The sequence below is a fragment of the Cyprinus carpio genome, chromosome B7, assembly GCF_018340385.1.
Source record: "Cyprinus carpio isolate SPL01 chromosome B7, ASM1834038v1, whole genome shotgun sequence".
Taxonomy (NCBI): domain Eukaryota; kingdom Metazoa; phylum Chordata; class Actinopteri; order Cypriniformes; family Cyprinidae; genus Cyprinus; species Cyprinus carpio.
Genome location: NC_056603.1, coordinates 28715686 through 28740803, shown reverse-complemented (window position 1 = coordinate 28740803; position 25118 = coordinate 28715686). Strand labels below are relative to the sequence as shown.

Here is a 25118-nt window from a genome sequence, read left to right as displayed (position 1 = left end):
GGTTCTTCTGTGGTATCACTGTGAAACCCCCCTTTGTGTTTAAAAGTGTATGATCTCCGAAATGAGAACTTAAAAAAAGAGATAGAGTCTAGATGAAAAAAAAAACAGAGTGACTGAAAGATTAAAATTAGTCTGAATGAGGCCCACACCCGGCCCCTTTCATTTGTCACTGGACCCAAATCAGGCTTTTGTGTGGGACTCTGTAAAGTAGTGTCAATCATTCTGCTGGTGTTTTATTAGAGAGGAGAATTTTTTATGAATTTACTCTTCACAAATTAAAAGGACCTCCTGCTCTAAGTGCTGAAAAAAGGCAATACAGACTGAAGTTAGACATCACAATGCCACTCGTACACTGGAGAGACATCAAAGTGCCCAAGACATCCAATCAGATTTATGTTGAAGGCACTATGTGATGAATATGGTGTAGCCCTCACACAAAAGTGCTTTTGTGTCACTTAAATCAGAGGCCATTCAAAATCAGCACGGGTCTGTCTGATTGGATGATGGCGAAAGGCCTTACAGCGCATCCAAACTTCACACGCACAATAGAAAATGCTAATTTTCATGCACTCAGAACCTTAGTGCTTGGTTGACTCACATTTGGAGCACTTTGAAGGATGTCATTTGAAGCAAGAATGGGGCTGCTTTTTGCCTGGTTTATAAATGAGAAAAGTTAGAATTGCACAAACCTAAACCGATCTCCTTATCTTTGCTGATAAGACCCCTGTATATATGCTAAAACCAAAAGAAAAAAAGTGAACAGGAAAACTGACATTGGTAGGAAATTTTGGATGCCCTCCAGGACAGTTAGTTCATCACCATTAGTCTTCTGCTGACGTCTATTCATAGCCTCCATAGGTTGGGACGGACACATTGGTTACACCACAAAGGTATTCAGGGGTTATAAATTGCTTTACACTTGAACTTTTTGTTGTTGCTTAAAAATTAACTGTTCACATACTGTATCCCAAGGTTGTGTCCCATCTACAGCTGCCTGTCACTTTCTTTTGTGGTTATACAGTAAATGACTCCATTAATTAAACCATGTTGACACTTCTCAAAGCCACTTCTTTTATGAAAGATAAAGCAGTCATAAATAAAAGAAAGACTATTAGAATATGTTTTACAAGAAAATACCATTTCAGATTTCTGCTTTGAAATTTCACATTTTGTTCAATGTGGGGTTTTTTTGTTTTTTGTTTTTTAACTGTGAAATTTACTAGCATTTTCTAGGTAAAAATGGTTGTACAATTTGTTCAGTGTGTTCGTAGTGGTTATTTCAAAGTAAATCAGTGCTATGTATTTTATACATTATTTATACAGTACTTAAGTATCTACAATTCTGAGTCTCAATAAACTTACAGGCTTTATAGAAGTATATTTGTTATTGAGTTTAAACACACAAGACAATTAAATGAATAAATAAAGCCTTTATTTTACATAAAATAGGGTTTCTCTTCATAAAAAAATTGCATATACACAGGTTTGTATAAAAACACACAAGTGCACACTTTGATACAAAAGTTATTCATCCGGTACAAAAATTTTGCCGCATATCTAGCACAAAATATTATAATATACAGGTTGCTTGAGGGCTTCCTAGTGTAACGTTAGTGTATCCCCTAACAGACGCCGTATATGGGACCTGATACTATTTTTCCTCATTCGTTTAACTACAAATGGTCACCTCGTTATTTGTACAATATGGAAGGGACGAACTGGCTCATTCAGTTGCATTTATACATTATTGCATCAACAGGGCAAATGTTGAATGCAGGGTGACAAGACACAAGTCAGCAGAACAGACATCCTCATACGCCTCAAGTCCCGTGCAGTTCTAACTTTTGGATCCTTGCGAGTGTTGCATCTGTGTGCATTGCTGGAAAATGCCCTCTGTGTGTCCAGTGCTCAATCAGTGAACTCAAGTCCTTTATGAGCACCAGCAGGCAGTGTATCACCGACCTGGACCCTTCAGCACCAATCTTTAGTAGAGAGTGAAGCACCTGTAATAGAATAAAACAGCTATGAGTCACAGGCATATACAAAAATGACTGCAATTCAGTCCATAATGTTATGTTGTTATAATAAAGTGTTAGAGAGAAAAATAGCTTTTTAAACTGGGGCCACTTAGTTAAGGGCCCATGTGTCTGTACAAGTGGAAAACGCTTAAAAACTGTCCCTACCTGATTCATATCTGTCGAACCATGTGGTGAAGTCCAGCAGCTCTTGCTCCTCAGAGCTGAGATGCTCGTAGCTGCCCTCATCAGAGGAATAAGCCGAATGAGGAGACTCCGAGCCCGCCGAGTACGCGTTGGAGACCGATGGAGACGGGACGCCGCACTGCAACACGGCAGACACAGCGTCGTGCTCGTCGAGCAGCTGCTGAAGCGCTCGGATGTACTCCACCGCCGAGCGCAGCGTCTCCACTTTGCTCATCTTCTTGTTCGCTGCTCCGTTGGGCACATGCTGGCGCAGCGTCTGGAAGCCCATGTTCACCTGCTTGACGCGGTTTCTTTCGCGCTCGTTGCGTCTGGCCACCGCCATGGGCTGCTGCTGAGGGATGGTATAGCCGAGTCCGTTGAAGGTCAGTCTCCTCTTGCACCTGAGCAGCTCTGGGCTGCTCGAGCGCTGTCTCTTCAGCACTTTACATTCCCTGTCCTGCTTCGCTTGAGGTACGAGGGTCTCCGAAAAAGTATGGTAAAACACATCTTGAGTCATTTGCGTCGTAGCGATGACAGCTGCCTCCATGTCGCGGGAAATAAATAGATAAATAGATGGGGAGTTTGCGAGTAATGCGCCGCTCTCGTGCCTTTCGCGTGGCTCGCAAGAAGCGATTCACCTGTTCGGCGATTGATTTGAGGGTAAAGCAGCTTGCTCTCCCTTTTCTACACGTGCGCCACACCTCCACCCCCTTTTGGGCCGCACGCTTCCAAAGGAAGACCCGCCCCCTGCATGAATCCCCTGCTCGGGCTTCGCGCGCCGGGCGCGTGGCTTTGACAAACTCAAAGGAACTATTCTGTGCGCTCACTGCGCCACGCGTATGAGGCGCTGCCTATCTCTGTGAAATCATCCTCACCCGGCGCACGCGTATGTCCCGCGTTATGGAACGTAAAAGTTAAAGTGTTGACCATTGATATCAAGGAAACGATGGAGTGATGTCCATTTTTTAGACGTTCGGGTTACTATAACTGCTTTGGATGCTTGGTGCTTTGGATAACCTGCTAAATAGTCGTGGGTTCAAAACAGCATAATCACAAAACAAGACTGACATGCGAAAGTGACCAAAACTACCTTGCTACAAACTTTTTTTTTTTTTTTTTTTTCTGAATATAGAAGAAGATTTTCAGTATACTATAGCCTACTGTGTATATTGAAATTGCCATGACTGTTACTGACACCGTTTTGTTAGGGGTATTTGGCAAACAAGTAAAGGAAAGTTTTGAATGCATAAGTAACTTTCATCCTCAAGAATGCATATATGGATTTAAAAAAAATAACTCTTTTAAGACGTTTTTGATCATTTAGATTGTGTTAATCAGGATTTGCGTATATAATCATGTCTAAATGTCATGGCTAAATATCTCCACTCCACAAGAATATCAAACCCTGTGTGGATCATTCGATTTAATTTTTTCTTAATAAAAACTTAACAATGCAGAATGGTTTGTCTGAGGGTTCTGTTTAGGGATAGAAATCATTAGTGCAATGTAAACTCAACAGAAGTCAATGAAAAGTCTCTACAGTGTATTTGTGTGTGTGTCTAACCTAAGACTGCTGCAGGTGAACTGTCATTAGTATACAGTAAAGCTCTATCAACAATATCAACTGATAATGCCAGCTTGCTATGTACTTTATAATGAAGTAAAAATCTGAACACAAATGAACATATGGAAAATGGGGGAGAAAAATCTTCATTGAGGCTTTTAAATACTTTTTAAAAAGTTTGTGATAAAAAAAATACAACCCAATAAAAATAGCTGGTAACCCTTTATTTTGATGGTCCCTTTTAGACATTCGGGTGCACATATCAACTTATTAACCATAATCTAACAGTCAATGTAGTTGCAAAGTTACTTATAGTCAACATAATGTCTAAAGAGAACCAAAAAAATAAAGTGTAATCAAATAATTTACACTTTAAACTTTATATTTTATATGCATTGTTAGAATATTTATATGTTGAGGTAAATATGTAGGCCTGCTTTTTACTTTTTAGCTAATTTAAAGCATACAGGCAGACAGAAAGAGACTTTGGTAAATCCAATGATACTTTTGTATCTGGATAACTTTATTGAACAATTCATTACATGTTACAGCCCGGACTCCACAGCAGCAATAATTTACCCTCCACAAACAGTCCTCAAACAAATTGTGAAACGTAAATGTATAAAGATCACCCCCTAGCGGCGACAATATGTTTCTACAAGACAACATATCCACCGAACAGTTTCTTACCGAGAGGAGACTACACAAAACTTGTGTATGTTCCCCAAAATAATGTTAGATTCCTCCATTTCATGCTAAGTCAAGAAATATACATTAACTATAGTAAATATTATATAGGCTAGTTTAATGTTTTGGAGCTATTACAATTTATGTAATAACGTGTTGTGGAAACATTACAATGCTATTGTCTGTGCAAGTTGGTATTTTAATTAATTACAGTATATAAACAAATGTTCAAGTTGTGTTTCACAATATTTTAGGAATGACACATTTGTCATCCCATCAAGTCAAGTCCATACGCCCTGTCTTTAGGTCAAAGCATCAGGAGCTGAAAAAAAATTGTAAGAATTATAAATGGCAGAAGACTAAATGCATGTTGTATTTCTCTGTAAATAAATGCATTTACTTCTAGGGAACAGCAACTCTGTCCTTCGTTGGTGTCCATTAAGGCAAGTGTGTTTTTCTTCAAGTCCTCTATAAGACAAAACAGTGTTCACCTGATTTAATTTCAATACGTTTAAAACTAAGATGAGTCAAACATACATTAATAAAATTAATATGTAATGCTCTAATAAGAACACACAAAATAAGGCCAAATCACATGGCAACTTACATATTAAATTTGCTTGTCCCTGAATCTTCTAACCATTCTTGCCAGTCGTTCCATTCAAAGTATTCATCACAGTCGCTGGATTTACAGGGACTGTGGACAGTCAGGTACAGCCCTTGCCACTGCTCTGTCAGTTTGTTCAGCCGTGTCATAATCTTCCTTATCACTTCCCATGCTTTCTGGATGTCTTCTGAAGTTTCAACTACAAATAGGAAAATAATATTGCAACATATAATCATTAGCGTTAATAGTGGTTTTTACTGTACACTTCTGCCATATGCACAATTGACATCACCTTGACATAGTGACCACTGACAAGCTACTCCTAAATATAATGTAGAAACTATAATTTATAATTATATAAGAGAATTCTGTTAATCTGCTTTGCAATGATTTGCATTGTGAAAAGCGCTGTACAAATAAACGTAAACTGAATTTAACTGAATGTAGAAGACAAAAAATTCAGTGTATGTATATTTAAAGTATCTGCTCGAGAGGCTATACAATCATTGCTATACAAAATGTAATCGAACAGAGACTTACGCTCAGTCTCTTTGCAGCGGATCTCAATAAACTGGTCCTCATCACGGTGTTCTCTGAGCAGAAACCGTCTGTCACCACAGCACAGCACACACTGGTCTTTTCCGATCCAGTATGGAGAGTATAAGGAGCACGCCCTGATGGCAAGCCTGTATGTAAAGCAAGAATCAGTTTTACATGTCATTACTAGTTATCCCAGTGTCAATACTAGTTACAATCAAATCAGTTTGAAGTAACTTTTGGATCATCAGGGTATCTGGGTTGATTACACATGACCGCAAAACAGACAGAGTGGATAAACCAGGAATGTTCTTTAAAGACTTGTATTTCTTTTTTTCTCTGAAAGAGACAAGCGTAAGCATTCACCTGTGAAAGAAATGATGTGGTATCTCAGGTAGGAAGTAAATATGGATATTTAGGTCCTCTGGATTGTCTGATTCCCACTTTTGCTCTACCTGTTTGTTGTCTAACAGGTAACTTGGGAACAGACAAGCATCTGGCTCATACACAATCGGATTTGAGGGTACCCAATTTTTCTTCGGACAGAATTCGTTGGCTTTTGGATTGAGAGGACTGTTATGTTTTGTTGGCAAGCATATATCAAAGTGTTTTAGTAGTGAAAGGAGACTTCCTTCCTTCTTATTGGACCCAGCCACCTCCTCAATTAGCTCTTTATCAGTAATGCGTTTTGGATTCTTCTGGAGCTCAGTCCGCACCAGGATCCTAATAGCCACATTGTTTAAGGATGCTCTGTGTTTATAGTCGCTGATCCATCTTTTCTTCTGTACTGCAAGTGCATTTTCTGACTTCAGCTGTAGTGGGGAAATCTTGTTCAGCTCCTGGACTAGGTCATGTCTCACAATAGCCTGTGACAGAATTAAAAGAAAATAAATAATGAAGGATTTATACACTGATTATTTTAAGGCTATTCAAATACACTTATTTGTTGTGGTTTAAATGTTTGATGCATGAACCTTAAACAATGAGATGAGGAATGATGGCTTTACAAACAAAGAACCCGCCAATTCTGGGATTTCCTTGTACCACATAATGACTCCAATTCGGTGGAGATACAGAAGAATTAACTTAAGTTTGTCATCGTCCAGTGTAACATGTCTGTTCTTCAGTTCATACAAGAGGATGCTTTGACTCACAATTCCTGTTAATAGGTGCAAATTTCAGGATTAAGAAACGTATTTAAGAACAAACACACCACACATTGTAATCTAAAAAATTTTTTTAAAAATAAAACTGACCATGCTCAGCAATGTCACCGTTTTTCAGAAGTTCTTTGATATCCTTCTCCACCTCATAGTAGCTTCTAGGTAATGTCTGTTCTATGCTGGGGAATGTAGCTTTGTTTAAAACCTCACTTTTGATGTGATCACCTAGCTTGACAATGTCCTCCTTTTTAGTGCAATCTATAGGTACAAGATCAAGGACCTGAAAATAAAAGGAGAAAAAGAAGATCGTGGCTGCACATTTTATTCATTTCTATTAGATTATAAAACAGCAACTACAAAGCCAAATTACCTTTAGTTTGTACTCAGTCAGTCTTTCAATCTGATTTATCTGGTCATAGTACGAAGATGAGTCCTCCTTATCCTGGAGGTTCTTCTTATGCTGCTCTAAATTAGTTGTATGAGTTTCAAGCATTTCCTTTACTTGCTCTTCGATGTGTTTTTTCTTTTTTCCCACATCATTCTCATCTGTGCATTGGTCAACATGAGTGCCCACAAGCAGAACTACTGAGTCTGGTATCTTAAGCTGAAGATTTTTTATCCAGAATCCCACATTCTCCTCGAAACTCTGGGCATCCATGTTGTAACTGAAAAAAAAAAAAGTTTAATGCATTGCTATTTGGTGGCTGGGGTGTTATTCCAACTGGCCCAATAGTGAAAAAAAGTCCCCTAAATCTCTATAATATTCTGGTTTTGCCCATTTTATAGTCACAATGCAAAAATGACACATCTAACCGTTTAGTAATAGTGATTTTTGCTAATAAAAGAATAAATTCTCAACAAGTTGTACATGTTTAGTATATTACACTGTGAGATCTAGCAGAAGCAAAGAAAAAAAAGGCTTTACCTGGAAATGTCGATGGCAAGTATGACAAAGGCTTGAGCTGTTATAAACACATGATGGGTGATGTAGTATTCCTCTTGCCCAGCAAAGTCCCAAAAGATAAAACGGATACCCTCATTATCAACTTCACTGATTTCGATCCCTACCGTACGGTCATCCTCGTGCACCGGTACAGGGCAACCCTGTTTCAGACTGCGGCACAGAGTGGACTTCCCTGCCATGGAGGTCCCCAGAAACATGGTCTTCACAGTTTTCTGATTTGGGGCGTTGGCCTCAAGCATCGCAAAGTAGTTCTGGATATCTTTCAATCCCCCTGCACACACCTCCTGAGGAGGCTTTCTAAGAGGGTTACCATTTGCTTTGAACTGAGTTAAGTTACTGTTTTGAAAGAGTAGGTCTGGTAGGTCAGCTAACTGGTTCCTCTCGACATAAAGTTCTTTAAGGTGTGAAAGGCCCACAAGAGGATCCAAATTCCTCAGGCAGTTGTTGGACAGGTTTAGGTAGTTGAGATGTTGGCACCTGTTCATGTCCTGGGGTAGCTTTTCAAGTCGATTGGTGCTCAACTTTAGAAACTTTAGTTTCTCCAAGGATGGAAAGACATTTTCTGGAATGGTTTTGATATTGTTCTGATTGATATAAAGTTTCTCCAACTGGTGTAACCCTCTAATGTCCACGGGGAAATCAGTGAACTCATTCCTGCACAGGTTGAGCTCTGTCAGGTTTTTCAGTTGAGTGATACCACTGATTTGTTTGAGTCTGTTCCGCTGTAGATCTACCTTTACTGCATCTCCACCCCTCTGAAGTAGCTCATTGGGAAGTGCTTTGAGTTTCTTTCCAGCAAAGTCTTCCTCTGTTTTGGCATTTTGATTTCCTATGGTAATATTATTGTTAATGTAATAATAATAATAATAATAATAATAAAATAATTATAATTTAAACGTTATAACAAACATACACCTAACGTCTTATGCTTAACATTTTCATTAATGACTCGGAGTAGTAATGTATATATATTTCAACATGAATTATAAATTAATGTTTTCTGTCTAGGCAGCAAAAATAATTAAATCTATGAGTCAGATTGTTAGGTTTAGAAATATAGCCTATACAGCAAAACCTCGGGAGTGACCCCTACCTAATAATAATATACTGTGTTCACATTTATACATTCAAGCAAATTTTTAGCATTTTTTACAGATCGAGATAAAAAAAAGTGTGAACATACCATTTAAAAGAGGCATGTCGATAAGATGTTGAAGAAACTCTTTCGCTCGTCTGTGTGTCGATAGGTGATCTACTTCCTTATGTCTCATAGAGCAAAGTAGGGACGAACTTTTAACAGAGCAGTACAGCTGATTTTTACTTTCATTTTCTAGAAAACGTAGCAGTATCTAGTTCAGTTTCTGTCAGGTGATTTACACAGTCATCTACAGACGAGGCGGTACTGCCATCATCTGGCTAAAATGTGAAACAATGTGCGTACGAAAGAGTTGCAATGAAATAAAACCCGTACCTAGAAAGTATATTTCAAGGAAAAAATACGTTTCTATTATCATTCATTCAGGGGTTTTGAAATGTCTCAGTACCAATTTTTATTTTTAATTTTTGGAAGAATGGTGTCATTACACACATGGGGAGGGGGAAGCATAGAGAAAAGTTGGGGCAGTCGTGGCCTACTGTGTCAGACCTGTATTCCATCCAAATGTCGTGGGTCTGAGTCTTGGTACAGGCAGGGATTGTAGGTGAGGAGAGTGAATGTACAGCGCCAGTCCACCCTCAATAGCATGTTACATGACTGAGGTGGAACCCTTTGGCAAGGCACCGGACCCCGGAAATGGTTGCCCACTGCCCTGGGTGTGTGTGCACTTGGATGGGTGAAATGCAGAGCACATCCTTTCCTTCCTTCCTTTCCGCCAATTTAATCAGCAAAGGGCCAAAGAGTTAGAGTGCAAAGTTTCAGCTGTGTTTACAAATGTCTCACCTTGAATCATGATGCCAGCACAGTTCATATGTCACAGGAATGTCTATGGAAATTAAAAAAAAAAATAAAAATAGTTTGCTGCATGAATCATAAAGCACTGTAGGCTTCCACAGGCTCCTTCAATTTATTTGCCCAGCTGATTCTTTTGAATGTTTTTTTTTTTTTTTTTTTTTTTTTGCGTCAATTCTTTTTCATGGTTTAAAACGTTTGAACTGAACAGATTTTTTTTCCATTCAGTTAAAAGGTTCTGTTTATTATTGTTTTCAATATGTCAGTTAAGAGTGTTCACTTTTAAAGTGCACAGAAATGATGGGTTTGTTGAGTATAAATCCAAAAGGCTGCAGAATAGAAAACACAGTAGATGAAAGACTTTGATAAACACTGAGGAAAACACCATAAACATTAACACAAGACATGTAACTGAGTAAACAGAGGGCTTATATGCACAGGGAGTGTTAATTAATAGAACAATAAACAGGTGTGCAACTAAATTAGGAACCACAAACTATGAGAAATGAGAACAAAGGTAACAGGTAGAAAAAAAAGGAACACTAGAAGTAAACCAAAACACAATCTATTCATATGTTAGCAAAGAGAAGAATGTTTTTAGAAATGTTGCTGCAAAATGCTCTAATGCTTAGCTGCTGGGGCAGAGCTAGTAGGTTGCCACCCCTATGAAAATATCTTGGTTACGCCCCTGCTTAGATTTTATTTGACACGTCGTAACAATTTAAGGTAGTCACATTGGCTATATATAGACACTGCACTATTGTCATACTAAACAAAGCATGACGCAACAGCATTTATGAAATGCTTTTGATTGGCTGCACCCATTACCTTAGGAAAAATGTATTGCTCAGTGGTTCCTCTTCCTGAGTCAGAATATTTAGATAAGATTCTCATATATCTCTCATTTTACAGTAGACTCAACAGCATTTCAGATGTTTCTCATATTTGTCTCCTCCAATGTTTCAAACAAGATCTCAACAACATCACACACTGGGCTCAGATTTTTCTCTTAAGCTAGAGACTCTGGATCTTTAACATTTTTCTCTTTTAAAGCTTTACAAGAAGTCTCAACAACATTACACACTGTGCTCAGATATTTCTCCTACACTAAAGACTTGAGAGCTCCATATGTCTCCTCTAAATTTCAAAAGTGATCTCAATAACTTTACAAAGTGTGCACCAAGTCAAAAGCCTCAACGTGCTCAAACATTTCTACCACAAAAGATGTATTAATGTATTAATCAAATGTCAACATTATCCTTATTTCTGCATAATTTATCTCGCAATATAGCATTTCTGAATTTATGAGCCCCACCCCACCCTTTATTTAATGCCTTTCAAGTACTTGACACTTTGTGAAGTTGTTGAGATCTCTAAACTAAGCTCTTGAGGAGACAAATGTGATAGATCCAGTCTCTACCTAAAGAGAAAAATCTGAGCACAATCTGTGATGTTGTTGAGATCATGTTTGAAACACAGGAGACAAATATGAGACCACCAGAGTCCTTAGCTAAGGAGAAAAATCTGAGCACAGTGTGTGATGTTGTTGAGATCTCTTCTAAAACTTAAAGGATACAAATATGAGACCAACAGAGTCTTTAGAGTAGGAGAAATGTCTGAGCACAGTGTGTGATGTTGTTGAGATCTCATTTAGAGCTTTAAAGGAGACCATAGTGAGATGGTCTGGTCTGAAACTCAGACCAGTTTGACTCAATCAAAAATCTTCATTCAATCTTAAAGTAACCTCATTTCTGTCTAGAAGTAACCTCATTTTATCTAACTTTTGATTTCTCTTTCCTATGGGTAACCCTTAAGGCATGCCCTATGTCTAAACATTGAAAAACAACAACAACAACAACAACAACAACAACAACAACAACAACAACAACAAAAACAATAGAAGATTAACTTTTCAGACTTTCTCTTTTCGAAAAACGGTCCAAAATATGAATGACCCATTCTGCACTAGACTAGACTTTTGTCAAATCAAATGTCACTTCCTCTAAAATCAGGGGCTTTCAACTCTGTCCCTCGAGTTCCACTTTCCTCCAGAATTAGCTCCAAAACAAAACACACCTGAACAGGCTAATCAAGGTTAGTGAGTTTTAGGCAAGTGAGTTTGATATAGGTTTGAGCTAAACTCTGCAGGAAAGTGGACCTTGAGGGACAGAGATGACAAACCCGGCCCTAAAACCACCCGTAAGTCCCTGTTGAAAAAAAAAAAAAAACAGCATATGCTGGTTAGGTATGTTTTATAGCATGACTACTGGTTTGAGCTGGTTTAAGCTGGTCATGTGCTTGTTGTATCTTGAAATTATTGTTGAGATTTCATGGGTGGTACAGGGATGTGACTGTCACTATGAGTGATAATGGTCTCAAGTAGAATCTCAGTAGAATCCTTAGAGCAGAGTCTATATAAACCAAGTAAGACTGCAACTGTATATCAGTGGATGTATATAAGTAGCTAAGGAACATTTTATTTTGTGATTTAACTAATTCCACTTTTAGTGTATCATCTATGCCACAACCATCTGCCACTGGTAATGATTATTTTCAGGAACACCCCTGAGTGAGAGTTCACTGGTTTTAAACCACAGTTTTATTTGAGATTCACCATGACACACTCGCATGTGACGATGATGATGATGGAAGGATTTCCAGACAAACTTTAATGTTATTGTAAAATATAAATAGTTAAATCATTTAAATTAATTTTAATTATAAAATCAAACCTGTTTAAGAATTACAAAGGTTTTGTGGTGTTTTGACTTTCCAAATTGTACAGTGGGAATAATAATAAGCTTAAAATCTTGTAATAATATATTTTTATTTTGGTATGTTTTTAGTTAGTGAAATATATGTAAGTTGTTAAAATACATTCAAATGTTACATAATTACAAAGACAGCACTGTATTTACATAGACTAATTTTTGTGTTCACAAATGCATTTCACAGAATATCATACAAAAGAAAATATAATTAATATATTCAGACAAAATGAAGTAGACATAATATAAAGTGAACAGTGAATAATTCCTCGAGGTTGTACTCCAGACTTTATCGCCATGATGTCTCTCTTGATGACAGGACTGCAAGACACACACAAAATGCAATGAGGTTCTGGGCTTCATGGAGGATGCTATATGTTGTTCAACACACTGGTGAGGGTAATGTTTCACATAACAGATACAGGGAAGACTGACGAATGGAAGAAATGTAAAAAAAGAAAAAGAAAAAAGCTCTAGCTTAAAAATCAGCAGCATTAAAGCTCAAAACCAAACATCAAAATGCTCCATTTACAGTCAGACAGGCTGACCTTGAGTCTGTTGCAACATTTCTGTACACCCACGTGATTATTCTGAACAGCATCCACTGGAGGCAGTTCAATAGAAGGATGTGAAAATAAATAACTACTTCATTTCTTTCTACTTAAAACACTTGTTCCAGACAGGAAGCAAGCAAAGCACACCAGTAGCTCATGATTCACATGAGCCTGCATGAAAGAACCCCAAGGCAGAGCAGGTTTCAGCAAAATGGGAAGCCAATCATTTTATTGTGCTAGTTTGACAGTCAATATTATCCCACAGCAAGATGCAGCTATCTTGTTGTAGAAAACCACAGAAAACAAAGTGAGTACAGTGTTTTTGTTTTCTGGCTCAAAAAATAACAAACTAATTCATATAAATGTCTTGTTGGCAGTACAGTTGAACTGTCTGATCAGAAAAATGCCCATTACAGTACATTTGACAAGACAAAGAGCCACCAGCGAGGACAGGAGGTGTGCAAGTGAAATATTGTGCATTCTGGGAAGCAGGAAGAGGTAGAGGTGGACAAGCAGAAGATTTAGGCCAGCAGAGGGCAGTGGTGTGCAAGCTGTGTGTCACACATACACACCCTCTGGATGAAGGCTGGAGACCAGTGGGTTCTGGAGGCTGCGTGGGTTCCCCAAGATTTGCTTGGCAGTGGTACGAGGGTTAAACTCCAAGATGGAGGAATTCGAATCTGTCATAAACACACACACACAAAAAATGCTGTTAAACTTTGCCAGCTTCAGTTGTTTGGTTAGATATAGACAGTGTCTCTCTGAAACCACCAGATAGTATCTTTTTTCATTTGGAAATCATGTTACCCCACATATAGGAGAAAAGACCTTGTTAACTAGTGGCTTGTGAAAACTGTATGGGATTTTACACACCTTCATCACTCTGTCCATCAGGCTTGAGGAGAGCAAAATCGATCTCTTCATTTTGCTGATTGGATTGTGCTGGAGTGACTCCTGTTTGCAGGATGAATTGTTGCAGGTTACACTGGCGTAACTCTTTATTCAGATCGTCCAGTTCCATGCTTTTAGCCTACAGAGGAACATAAGAGAGATTTAATGTTGGGTTGAAGGAAAAAGCTGAAGCAGTGACTTTCAAACAGCAATGTTCCTTTATCACACAGTTCTCTTTTCTTGGAATGAAACACCCACACAGACTTAACCTCTACAATGAGATCAAATGTCCAAGCATTGTCTTAAATGTCATTTTTCATACAGTATGTTCCTACCATGAACAGTAAGACTTGTTATCTACTGTGGTTCCTGCTTAATCATCCCAGACATATTATTTCTTAAAGATGCTGCCTTTGCATAAACTTAATAAACTTACTCATTTTTATTTCAACTTTTAAAGGTGTGACTAGTATTGTTGGTAATGACAACAACCTGTAGGATGAAATTTGAATATAGTACTGCCCTTGCTTATGGGTGTGAGAAAACAAATGAAGTAATAGTGAGGTAGTGTGTATGGTGCCCTGAGGTTCAGTTAGTCATGGTGAGCACACAACATGCTTTTGTGTGACTGCAATTAATGTATAGGTGTGATTCAACAACTAGTACAAAGATGTTTTATTTAAGGTATACTGTACAGTCAGCAAGTCATAACCGCAAATACGTGGACATGAAATGTTGAGTTGAAATCATGTTATAATCCTACCTGTTTATAATCAAAGCTTCTGCAAATAAAAAAGTAAATGTACATTGCAACATAGCAACAAGACAAACACTGTAACAGTATTACAGTAATAGTAACACCAAAGGTCCTCTGAGGTCCTTTTCACCCTAGTCTCAAGATGGCACAAATTGTGAGCACGAGTCATGAAAGTAGTGCTGGTTTGAGTAAATGGGTGAGCGGGCTGATATACAAAGTTCCCATGACGGTGGCAAATTTTACAAAATATCAGACCACTGAATACCAAAACTGACCAGTCAAGCTATGTAATAGCAAAGCAGAATAGAATTTGTTTGCATTGCATCTAAAATTGCATACTCAGTAGGTACTAGATTTGATTGAGAACTTACTTCGGGACTATTAAAAAGGCATGTTTACTACACTTTGTACTACAGTTCTTCTATATAATGGCTAATGAACATCTCACACATTCTCAGTAAATTACTTTACTTCCATGTTGCAAAGTAAGGTGGATATATAGTATTAACGTGTTTAGAATTAATGGAATCTAGTCCTACTCATGTGACCTATGGTGTCAGTTGTACGGTGTCATTCCTCTCATTCCTCTCAGTGGCCTCAAGGGATAGTAAAGCGTCATTTTTGTAATTTTGGGTAATTTTGTACTACTGTATTTCAGATGCTATTAATATGGACATACTACTCTTTTGGCATACTGTTTTTTTATTTACTAGGTAAGTAGGCATATTAGGCTGCAGTGTGTAACTTATTTACCCTTGTAACTTATTTGAGACTCTAGTACTTGCCCACCCAGCGAGCCAATATTGTCTTTTAAATGTTTTATACATGAAAATAAAGAAATCGTTATAGTGAAACAATAACAATATGACAAGTACATAACACTGTGAGTTATAAAAACAGAAATGCAGACCTGCAGTTGTTCTTCTGCCAGCCTTAACTCCTTTTCTATTTCTTCAATTGATGCCTGCAGTTCAGCCCCGTGATGCTGATGGTTGTCCAGTTGTTCTTTTGCTATAACAACAGATTCTTCAACACTGGGTCTGGCTTGAAGCAAACCGTTTCTCTTGGTTTCAGAAAGCAGCCTGATATCTCGCTCTAGCTGCTCGGATTGGTTGTCTGTGTCATGCAACCTTCGATTGTGTTTGTCTAGAGCTAAATGGAGTTCATTTTTTTGCCGTAGAATGTCCTTTTCTCTTTGAACCTCAGACTGAAATTCATTTTCCCAGAGCAATGCGTTGGCCAACTCTGCCTCGTTCCGCCTTAAAAGCTGCTGTAGGTGGTCTATTTCCTCAAGGAGGTCAGGGGAAAGGGTTGGAGGAGGACCCCGCTCCCAAACACTCAGCTCCCTCTCTAGAGACTCCACCTGTCCCTGCAGAGACTGTAGCTGCCCTTGTTGTCGTAGTATTTGCTGATAAACTATGTCTTTGGATGGACCAGCTTGGGCAAGAGACGAGGGCATAGATGGGGACCCCCCTCTTGCTTGGGAGTCTCTGGGTGGTTTTTCAACCTGTTTTACACGAGTTCGGGGTGATGAGGAGGGCCCCAGATTGAAAGTAAGAGCTTTTTTTGGCTCTTTGAGTTTGAGGGGCTCTGGATCTGGAAGTCTGGGTAATTGTGGGGCTCGACCTTGGTCTGAGGCTTCGCTGCTTGTGGGACCGGTGCGCCGTAGGATGAATTGCACTTCATTGCCTAATTGGCCCAGTTTAGCCAGGGACTCCAATGGACATTCACTGGCCACAAGCTGCCGTTCTTTATCCCGCAGTTTCTGAATAAGAACATAACGACCAGTTTGCCCTGGAGAGCACATTAAAAGTGAACATTAAAATACAAATGCACTAGCTGTTCAAAGAGCAAAACAGAGAGAGAGAGGCTCAATAACTTACCTATAGCCTGGGCAAGGGCAATGACTACATCCTGACAAGATGTCTGTTCTGATAGGCCACAGACGACTCGTGGAATACCATCCACCCACACCTTCAGCTCCATGACTGTGAGAGAGTCAGTAAGGAGCGTCTCTACATGACAGTTATCTGCTGAACCGATACAACAATTAAAATACAGAACAATTACTTACAATATAGAGAATAACCACACTTACAAAACCACCAAAATACAGTTGTGAACTGTCGGGCATCGATTGTTAAAATGCTTACTGAGAAACGATTATCATACTACGCTATGATCGAGGGAGATTTTTTTAAAAGCCTTGCAATATGTATAGAGAAACCGGTGTGGATGTAAAATGTCTTGAATGGTTTTTAATACAAGTATGCTGAAGGTACACAACTGCTGTATATGAGGAACATTTAACATAGGCTTTTATTCCCATGGAAATATTGATCAATGCACAAACATACAGCACATGAAATATGGTAAACAGAAGTACAATCATGCTTGCTTGCAAATGTCATTGGTTCATGGATTACATTTGCAATGTCTCTATGAACATTTTGAAACATCACTTTTTGGTTGCATGAACTTTCCAAGGAGGGACAGAAATCACTACAAAATATCTTCATTTGAATCTTGAAGATGAACTACACTCTTAAAGGTTTGGAAAGGTGTTAGTATAAGTAAACAATGACAGAATTTTTTTTTTGGGTCCTTTTTAAATGAAGTGGCTAAGCAGCTCAGGTCACACTTAAACTGGGAACATTCCAGATTCTGATACTTCAGATGTGAAAATTGTAACTTTTACTTAAACATAATAGATCAAACAAACTAAACTAACCAAAACTATAACAAGAGACTCAAGAAGAGTTTTGGCATTTGAGTGTGCCATGGATGAAACCAACGAATGTCATGTGTTAAAAACATTGTTACTGTTAGATACCGTTTTTAGAGTACATCAGAAAGATGTGTTGTGATGAACATTCACACGTCATGTAACTGTAGAAACATGGTTCAAAAGAGCATGATCACTTTTAGCCTGACACCACATTTTCCTAGAAGTATGCATGCATGGTAAAATGAAGACCATGACGATTTTATTCAGTTCTCAGCTTCATCCAGACTGTAAATGAACCAGGCACATTTTTTTTTTCTGAAAACTTCAGCAATGCAAGCCAATAAACTCCTTCAACCAACACATTAATGAGAAGTCGTTGATCAAAAAAGTCATCAATGTGCTTTTATCTGCCCCTGAGCATGTTCTGACAACAGCAATCAGCCCTATTTTGCAAGTTATCATTGATTTTTATGTACATTTTAGGGAAGCACTGATATTCAAGCTGCTTCTGGCAAATTAACAGGTTAAGACACTCGTAAACTGGCTGTTTGTTTTTAAAAATGCTCTGTGAGGTGAGTTAGAGAGTGTCCTCAACCTGCACATTGACTCCTGAGGCAATCATTAACCAACCTTCACATTCCTGCAAACATTGAAACTGTGCTCACATGCTCAAAGAATGTGTGTACTATACTCGTAGTCACAACACTTCTGCCTGTCAAACCAGATCATTTAATTTGACAAAACGCCAATAATCATAAGAGATAAGGGGAAAAGTTAAGACAAATATGTTGCAAAGAACGTGGCTCAGGTTTCACGGCTTGTATTTCATAATGCTTTACTATAACAAAGATATCATGTCTTTGGCTTGATTAAGCCGCACCTATGTTAAATGTAATCATTGACTTATTTCATCACAATGACCTTGACAGATTTAAGCTCAATGATTATTTTTAAGATAGCTTTCACACATCAGCTGTAAAATATTAGTAAACTGTGATGTCACTTTCTTTATCCCCTCCCATATAAAGAAGTACATTTTAGTATTTATGTGTTTTTGCTTTTAAAATGTGACACACTGCAAAGCATTAACTATGCAACCAACACACTCTCTTGTTGGTAATTTTTTAACAATTGTACATTTTGGCAAATTGTCTCGAAATGCATTCTTAAAATGTGCTCATGCACAAAAGCAAGACACACCACAACGGTCCATCTAGTACATCTTTACATAGAAAATCAAATAAAAAGCAGCACAGGGAGTGGAACACAAAATAAGTTTTGTGTGAACCTGCTCTAACTGTAAACAGTGCAAATCTTTGTCATAATTATATGACTGCTCCTACTGCATGTGTCATTAGCAGTACTGAAAAACATTACATTTTCGGGTAAGCAGGTGTTATGATTACCCAGTTATTATTATTGTATTATTGGTATATATCATGTGTTGCCTAATAATTATAATATAATTATTATATAATTTTAGTTCCGTTTTAATTACTGCTATACACAATGGTCATTTGATTCATCAAGCATGAAAACCTGCTTCCTTGTGGTTACAGTAGTCTATATTGTAGCTTCAGAATTCACATTTGCGATATGATCGTGTATCATTTATATTGTAAAGTAAAACGTGGAAGTCTCTCTAAGCAATGTTATCCACAGATCTTATTTTGCTCAACTATTCTAAAAAAAATACAAAAAGAAAATAAATATTAACAATATAATATCTTAGCACATTTATACATTTGAAAATTATTTAAAAAGTGTTTACTCAGCAAGCTTTGTGAACTTCCTAGCTGTCTGTAGCAGATCTGATGATGCGACTGTAATCATACACCATCCACCTCCATTAGCAGGCCTGCAGTAGATACCAGTCTCTGTTCTCCCATTGTCTTTTAAACACAAATCTGCCGTGAAGTGTGGAGACCCATGAAATCAGCCTAGTTTGAAACATTCCATTCCTGAAATTTAAAACCATTAACCCTAAACCAGTTCTATGAGCATGAACATCAAAGATTCAGTGGTTCTAACTAACTCAACTAGAGTAACACATTATGTGATTAAATGGAAAACTAGGAATTACACTTTAAATCATATTCGCATGTGTCAAGTTTGAATTGTCAGTAGTTCGAATATGATGTATTTGAAGGTGTGAAACACAAATATTCTTGGGATAAACATCTCATTCCTCAAGTTTCCCTGTCAACATGAGTTTACAGGAGTACCCAGGTGGGCACATGTTACTAAAACCATATGACAAACTAGAAATACAGGTTTCATGTTATTTTTTCCATCTGATGATGACAGATGTTCCATTGTGGTCATAAGACTTCTATATGTTTGACAACTGAAGGAACTATAGGAGACTCTCTTTTTTTGATCTGAAATGTCATCTGAGAGTTCACCTTAACTAAATAAGAGACTGTATGTGGATGGCATTCTCCCTCAGTGAACCATGAGAACCAAGAAAAATGTTTAAAACGTCTGAATTCCATTTGTTATGTGAACCAGCCAGAACCAGGCTCAGGGATGTGTCTCACAGGCATTAGGTTTCTTGTGTTAAAGGGGTGAAACTGACCTGCTTACGTAGAACAGCATATCTAAACCTTCCCCATTGTGTGCAAAAGGAGGAGTGTATACTCTCTCCCTCTCGAGTGAGTTCATTGATGACTACAGGTAAATAGTATCGCCAAACAAAGTCAGACGCCTTTGGTATGCAGCATTACAGGTGTATCAACCTTGCTTTTTCTGCTAAAGAATTCCAGTCCAATTTTACAAAAAAAGGAACAAGAAAGTGTTATCACAGTTACAGGGTTATCACAGTTTACATAGTCTAAATTTAATTTACAAACAATAAAAACGAATAAAAATGACAAAAATAAAACGAACTAAATTTAACATGAAAGCTGAAAATATATTTTCAATATATTAACAAAAACTATATTGGTATCTCATTGATACTAAAGGTTACTACAATACTAACACTACTGTGATAGATGTACTGTACATTATCACTTCTTAAATTAGATGAGATATTCTGAATATGTTTCATGGTTTAAACCTAGTAAAAAAAATCTAAATCTTGCTAAATCCTCATCCTGATTGCTAAATCTTGCAAAAAAGGTTTGGGCTGATACATGTTGGTGTTTTTTAACATGTAGCCCTGTCTTACAATAAGGGCTTTTTATATTTTGCCTGCTTTGTGAGTGCCTGGACGTGGATTTAATTTTTGTATCCCTGTTTGGGAATCTCTGATTTACAGCAATTTCCACAAAGAATAACCACAAAATGTATGTTGGGAGTGGTCCTCTGTTTCAACCCATCCTCAGAGCGAGACAACTTCTCCTCTTAAATTTACAACATGATTTGTGCTAAATCAGATCGAGTGTTCTTTCTTTTTGTATGCACATTGATTTCATCACTAATGCTTTTCATGTTTCAAGATCCGTAATTTAAACTGCATCGATTAAAATTCACCATTCTCACCTGCAGGTGGTCAGTTATATGAAATGTAGCATTTGCCCTCACTGACATAGTTTGTGAACAGCAGCAGTCGGAGTGTAGATAGTTTTGCATATCCAAATACGGTGACATCATTTCGTCAGGTGAATGAAATGCAGAAGAATTTAAATGAAAATTTCCCTAATAAGATATTTCTATAAATGATTTAGGTGAAAGATTATGGAGAATAATATACTGATATAGATTAGCAATTATTAACACAATCACTGTGTTAATAAGAATAATAATCTTCAAAACATCAAGGTAAACTATATGTGGCCCTGTTTATGTTGGGCACATGAGTAGGTAGAAAGATGTATGACAGTAGAACCTGTCACAAAAATTATCAAAAAGGGAAATGATTGTATTTAATCTGGATTCCAGACTTTGCAAATTATTTATTTCTATTATATTATAAATTTATTCTTCTATTATTTATTTATGAAATTAAACTTCAACTAGTCAGAAAGCTCATAAAAAGGTCTTGTTATGTAATGGTCCAGTTTCTCACACTTAAGCTTGATCTCACATTTTCAAGGAACAGTTGATCAGAATGGTCAGAAAAACTTGTTATTAAAGAATATCGAGAAATAAAGCCCGATTCCCAAATGGATTCATTCTCATTACCACTTAGCATTACTCACAAACACAAAAGCTCACCACTAATGATTTACTCAGGCATTATGCAGGTCTACATTTACACAAGTGACGGAATGAGTTAAAGGACCTGACCGCTGTAGAGAAATACTGTTTATATCGGACAATCCACACAGTTCAACCCTCAAACAAAATACATGATCTACATTATCCACTGATAACACAGTAGAATTATGTCTAAACCATTATGACTAATTCCCTTCAGGCATTTTTCTTTTCATGAATAAAAGCAGGTTTTGCAAAACCTGGAAACCTTAATTAGTTATTTCTTCTTCCATATAGAGACAAAGTTGACCTATGTACCAGGTTTCTATAAACTATTTTCTACTAATTCTTGCTATTTTATAAACTATTTCCTTGCTACTGATTAAAATTAAGAACATAATCCAAACATAATTCCAACTACTTTTCCCTTGGTAAAGCTGCTTTCCTTTCCAGACAGGATGGAAACACCTGTGTAAAATTTGGCACATTTTATTGTCAAGTCTGTAGCTTAACTAGACAAACCTGCTGGTGAGACGGAAAGCTATATTTACCTTAGAGTTGAAAGCTCGCTTCTGTGTGTCCTCCTTCTTGGTTATCATGTTGAATATATTTCAAAAAGTGCCATCCCCAAACGTGTCTAATGTAAAATCAAAGCGTTAACCTGTAACACAGATGTCGGTGTCCAACAGGTGTTGTTTTTCCTGTATCTACGGGAGCAGGACTAATGGCGCACTGCTCGTTTCGTCTCTTGAAAGTGACTCTCTCTTTCCGCTCTCCACAATGCTGACACATACCACAGACTTCCCATGCTCCTCCCCCTCCACAGGTAATACCAGCAATAGTGTTCTCATTATCTCTCTATCTCTCTCTCTCTGTCCTGCTCTCCTTCTCTGTCATTATTTTGTCAAAGATCTTAGAGCAGTTTGTAAAACTGGCTTAGTTAGTAGGACATAGTACTTTATTCTTATTTCTTTTTAAGTTCAATGACCTGTCACTGTATTCACATTTATATGTCATAGTGTGCTCATTGTGTTCCTATGTGTAGATCAAATGCTTTGACTTCCTCAATACACTCAATAACTTCCTCTTAATAACTTTCCAGATATAATACATGTCTGTAAAAAATGTGAATGGTGTGACAATAGGGTGTTGTGGGCAGGTATACCAAGGTGTTGCGATGTCATATGAGTGGTTGCTAACTTGCTAGAGTGTCCTGGATTGTATCTTAAGCTCAATATTCTCCCATATTTTTACTGTAAAACTGGGGATCATTAATCTACTAACTGCAACAGTTCAGATGTCAGAATAATTAAAAAATAATAATAATAAAAAAAAGATGTTTACATTTTCTGGAAAACACAACATTGGTGATGCTTTCCGATGCAAAGACTAATGGTATGATTTTAGGATATTGTGTGTGATTTCCAGAGTCTTGCTATGTGGTTGCTAAGGTCTTCTGAGTGTTTTCTAACACGCTGATATGAGGTTGATAAGGTGTTTTGGCTGGTTGCTAGGCAACTGCTTACTGGCCCAAGTCAAAAGAGCCCATCCCTAAAACCCTATAATAATCTGAAATATATCAGGACAATCTGTGGGATTGTTTCCTTTTATTTTTGGCTAAGCGAAAAACTTACACTACCATCAAAATTTATGGTCTGTAGGATTTTTTATTTATTTTTTTAATTTGCTCCATTTATTTGCGCAAAAATTCAGCAAAAACAGTAAAGTGAAATATTTTTACAATTCATTATTACATATTATTACATTTCTTATTACTATCAATGTTGAACATAGTTGTGCTGCTTAATATATTCATAATATCTTTATATAAATACCTCATCATTAATTCATTCATATATGAAATAGAAATCTTTATAAATGTCTTTACTGTCACTTCTGATCAATGTAATGCATCCTTGCTGAATAAAAGTATTCATTACAAAAAGTCTGATATTAAAAATTGTCTTTGATCTTTCAAGCTGTTTAATGCCACTCAGCGGGTGTTGCAGTGCATCAGTCCAAAAGAAGTTAAATAAAAATCACCCATCCATAAAAAGCATGACGAAAGGATGACGTATGGGGTCTCGTGAAAACCAACGTTTGTATTTAGAATCAAAAGAAGCAAAGTTTCCTTACTTTAGCAAAAGAAAACCTGTCTCCTCTTGGCTTATATCGAATCGAATCGTTTTGTGCTTCTAATTAGTGACTGTTGTTTTGTTTTGATCTCTCTGCTGCTCTTCTGCGTTCGTCACTTCTGAGCGGCACATGCACAAAGCTGACCTCATACATCATCCTCTCGGAGCTGCTTCCGTGTACAACAGTGAGAGCAAGCTAGATTAAATTGATTATTACATTTTAAATATGGTTATTTTTCTTACGAAAACGCATCGATTCGGAGTTGTGTGACACACTTTTTATTCAGGATGGGCACTTTATTTCACTTCTTTTGGACTGATGCATGCAACACCCGCTGAGTGGCATTAAACAGCTTGAAAGATCAAAGACAATTTTTAATATATCTCTGACTGGATTCGTCTGAAAGAAGAAAGTCATATACACCTAGGATGACTTGAGGGTGAGTAATTTATGGGTTAATTGTCATTTTCATTAAGCTTCGACCAATTATATTCCAGACCTGCATGGGCTCTTGGGACATATTTGTACATATAACACAGAAATCATTTACATACAAAGTCTTTTTCTTCATATGCTACACAAGCAAACTTTCTACTTTTCATAATTTAAAGATATCATACCAACTTGTCGCACAGGTGATAGGGAAGGCCCGCAGAGATACATTTGCCTTTCACTATCAACATGGCCACCTTGATGACTCCATGTTTGCTCTTAATTTACATGACAGAGAGGGGAACAGGCTCACATCCCTCCTGAGGCTACAGCCACCGTTATCTACAGTGGAACATCTTGCACTTGTTAGACATGGCACCAATAAAGTCTGAAAGTGATGAACGCTGGGATGAAACAAATGAGGAGACGAACAGCACAAAGCACAATGCTTTTAACAAACCAAACCTCTCAGGAGATAAAGAACTGGCAACTCAGCCACCATTATTCAGGTAAACTCTTCCATTTATATTCTTTGATGGCATACTTTGTTTAGCTTATCAACCACAAGCAAAGAAAAAAAAAGTTACTTACCTGATGCAACGTAAAATAAGTATAAAATGTCATGCATTTTCTTTCAGGACACCCTCATCATATGTGATCCTGTCTGCAGCTTTTACTACAAGAAGTTTTCATTTCAAGCAATATATACATACATCTATGTTTAAACAGCACACTATCTCTTCTGTTGACTTACCTCTTACAGACTCTTGAGGTGCACAGGAGAGGAGAGAGTGAAACAATAAGCAGAAGGTAAAAAAAAAAAAGGATCTGTGACTTTGTCAAGGCCTCACCAGACAAGTGAAGTGGGACTGCAGCTCTTGGTTGTCTTGACGACGGATGCTTTTTCAAGCAAATCAGCCAATGAAATGCGCATTGGTCGTCGTACAAAAGGCCATGTGACTCTCTGGCTGCCTTTCAGCAGGACAAGACAAAAAACGCTATGATTATTGACGTGGAAATGACGGCAGTATGATTTTT

General features: G+C 37.6%; 3 protein-coding genes across 5 annotated transcripts; all 3 read right to left on the bottom strand.

Moving 5' to 3' along the window:
• Positions 1-1415: 1415 nt before the first annotated feature.
• On the bottom strand, positions 1416-2939 carry ascl1b (achaete-scute family bHLH transcription factor 1b). The gene is made up of 2 exons (XM_019097336.2): positions 2184-2939; positions 1416-2003 (listed from the first exon to the last, which is right to left on the bottom strand). The coding sequence occupies exons 1-2, from the start codon at positions 2746-2748 to the stop codon at positions 1972-1974; spliced, it is 597 nt and encodes a 198-aa protein (XP_018952881.1). The 5' UTR covers positions 2749-2939; the 3' UTR covers positions 1416-1971.
• Positions 2940-4247: 1308 nt separating this feature from the next.
• LOC109082464 (malignant fibrous histiocytoma-amplified sequence 1-like) lies at positions 4248-9067 on the bottom strand. The gene is made up of 10 exons (XM_042728198.1): positions 8907-9067; positions 7685-8552; positions 7130-7424; positions 6853-7039; positions 6571-6755; positions 5963-6462; positions 5600-5745; positions 5060-5258; positions 4853-4920; positions 4248-4774 (listed from the first exon to the last, which is right to left on the bottom strand). The coding sequence occupies exons 1-10, from the start codon at positions 8992-8994 to the stop codon at positions 4755-4757; spliced, it is 2556 nt and encodes an 851-aa protein (XP_042584132.1). The 5' UTR covers positions 8995-9067; the 3' UTR covers positions 4248-4754.
• A 3412-nt stretch (positions 9068-12479) lies between these two features.
• rassf7b (Ras association domain family member 7b) lies at positions 12480-24851 on the bottom strand. Of its 3 annotated transcripts, none has more exons than XM_042728202.1 (6): positions 24835-24851; positions 16525-16671; positions 15552-16435; positions 13867-14023; positions 13566-13673; positions 12480-12760 (listed from the first exon to the last, which is right to left on the bottom strand). In XM_042728202.1, exons 2-6 carry the CDS (start codon positions 16625-16627, stop codon positions 12729-12731), a joined length of 1284 nt encoding a protein of 427 aa, XP_042584136.1. In that variant the 5' UTR covers positions 16628-16671; positions 24835-24851; the 3' UTR covers positions 12480-12728. The 3 variants fall into 3 exon arrangements, with proteins under 3 accessions (XP_042584136.1, XP_018952883.1, XP_018952882.1); XM_019097338.2 differs by lacking the exon at positions 24835-24851 and adding an exon at positions 22064-22290 and having other exon boundaries at positions 16525-16674; XM_019097337.2 differs by lacking the exon at positions 24835-24851 and adding an exon at positions 22064-22290.
• Between the last annotated feature and the right edge of the window lie 267 nt (positions 24852-25118).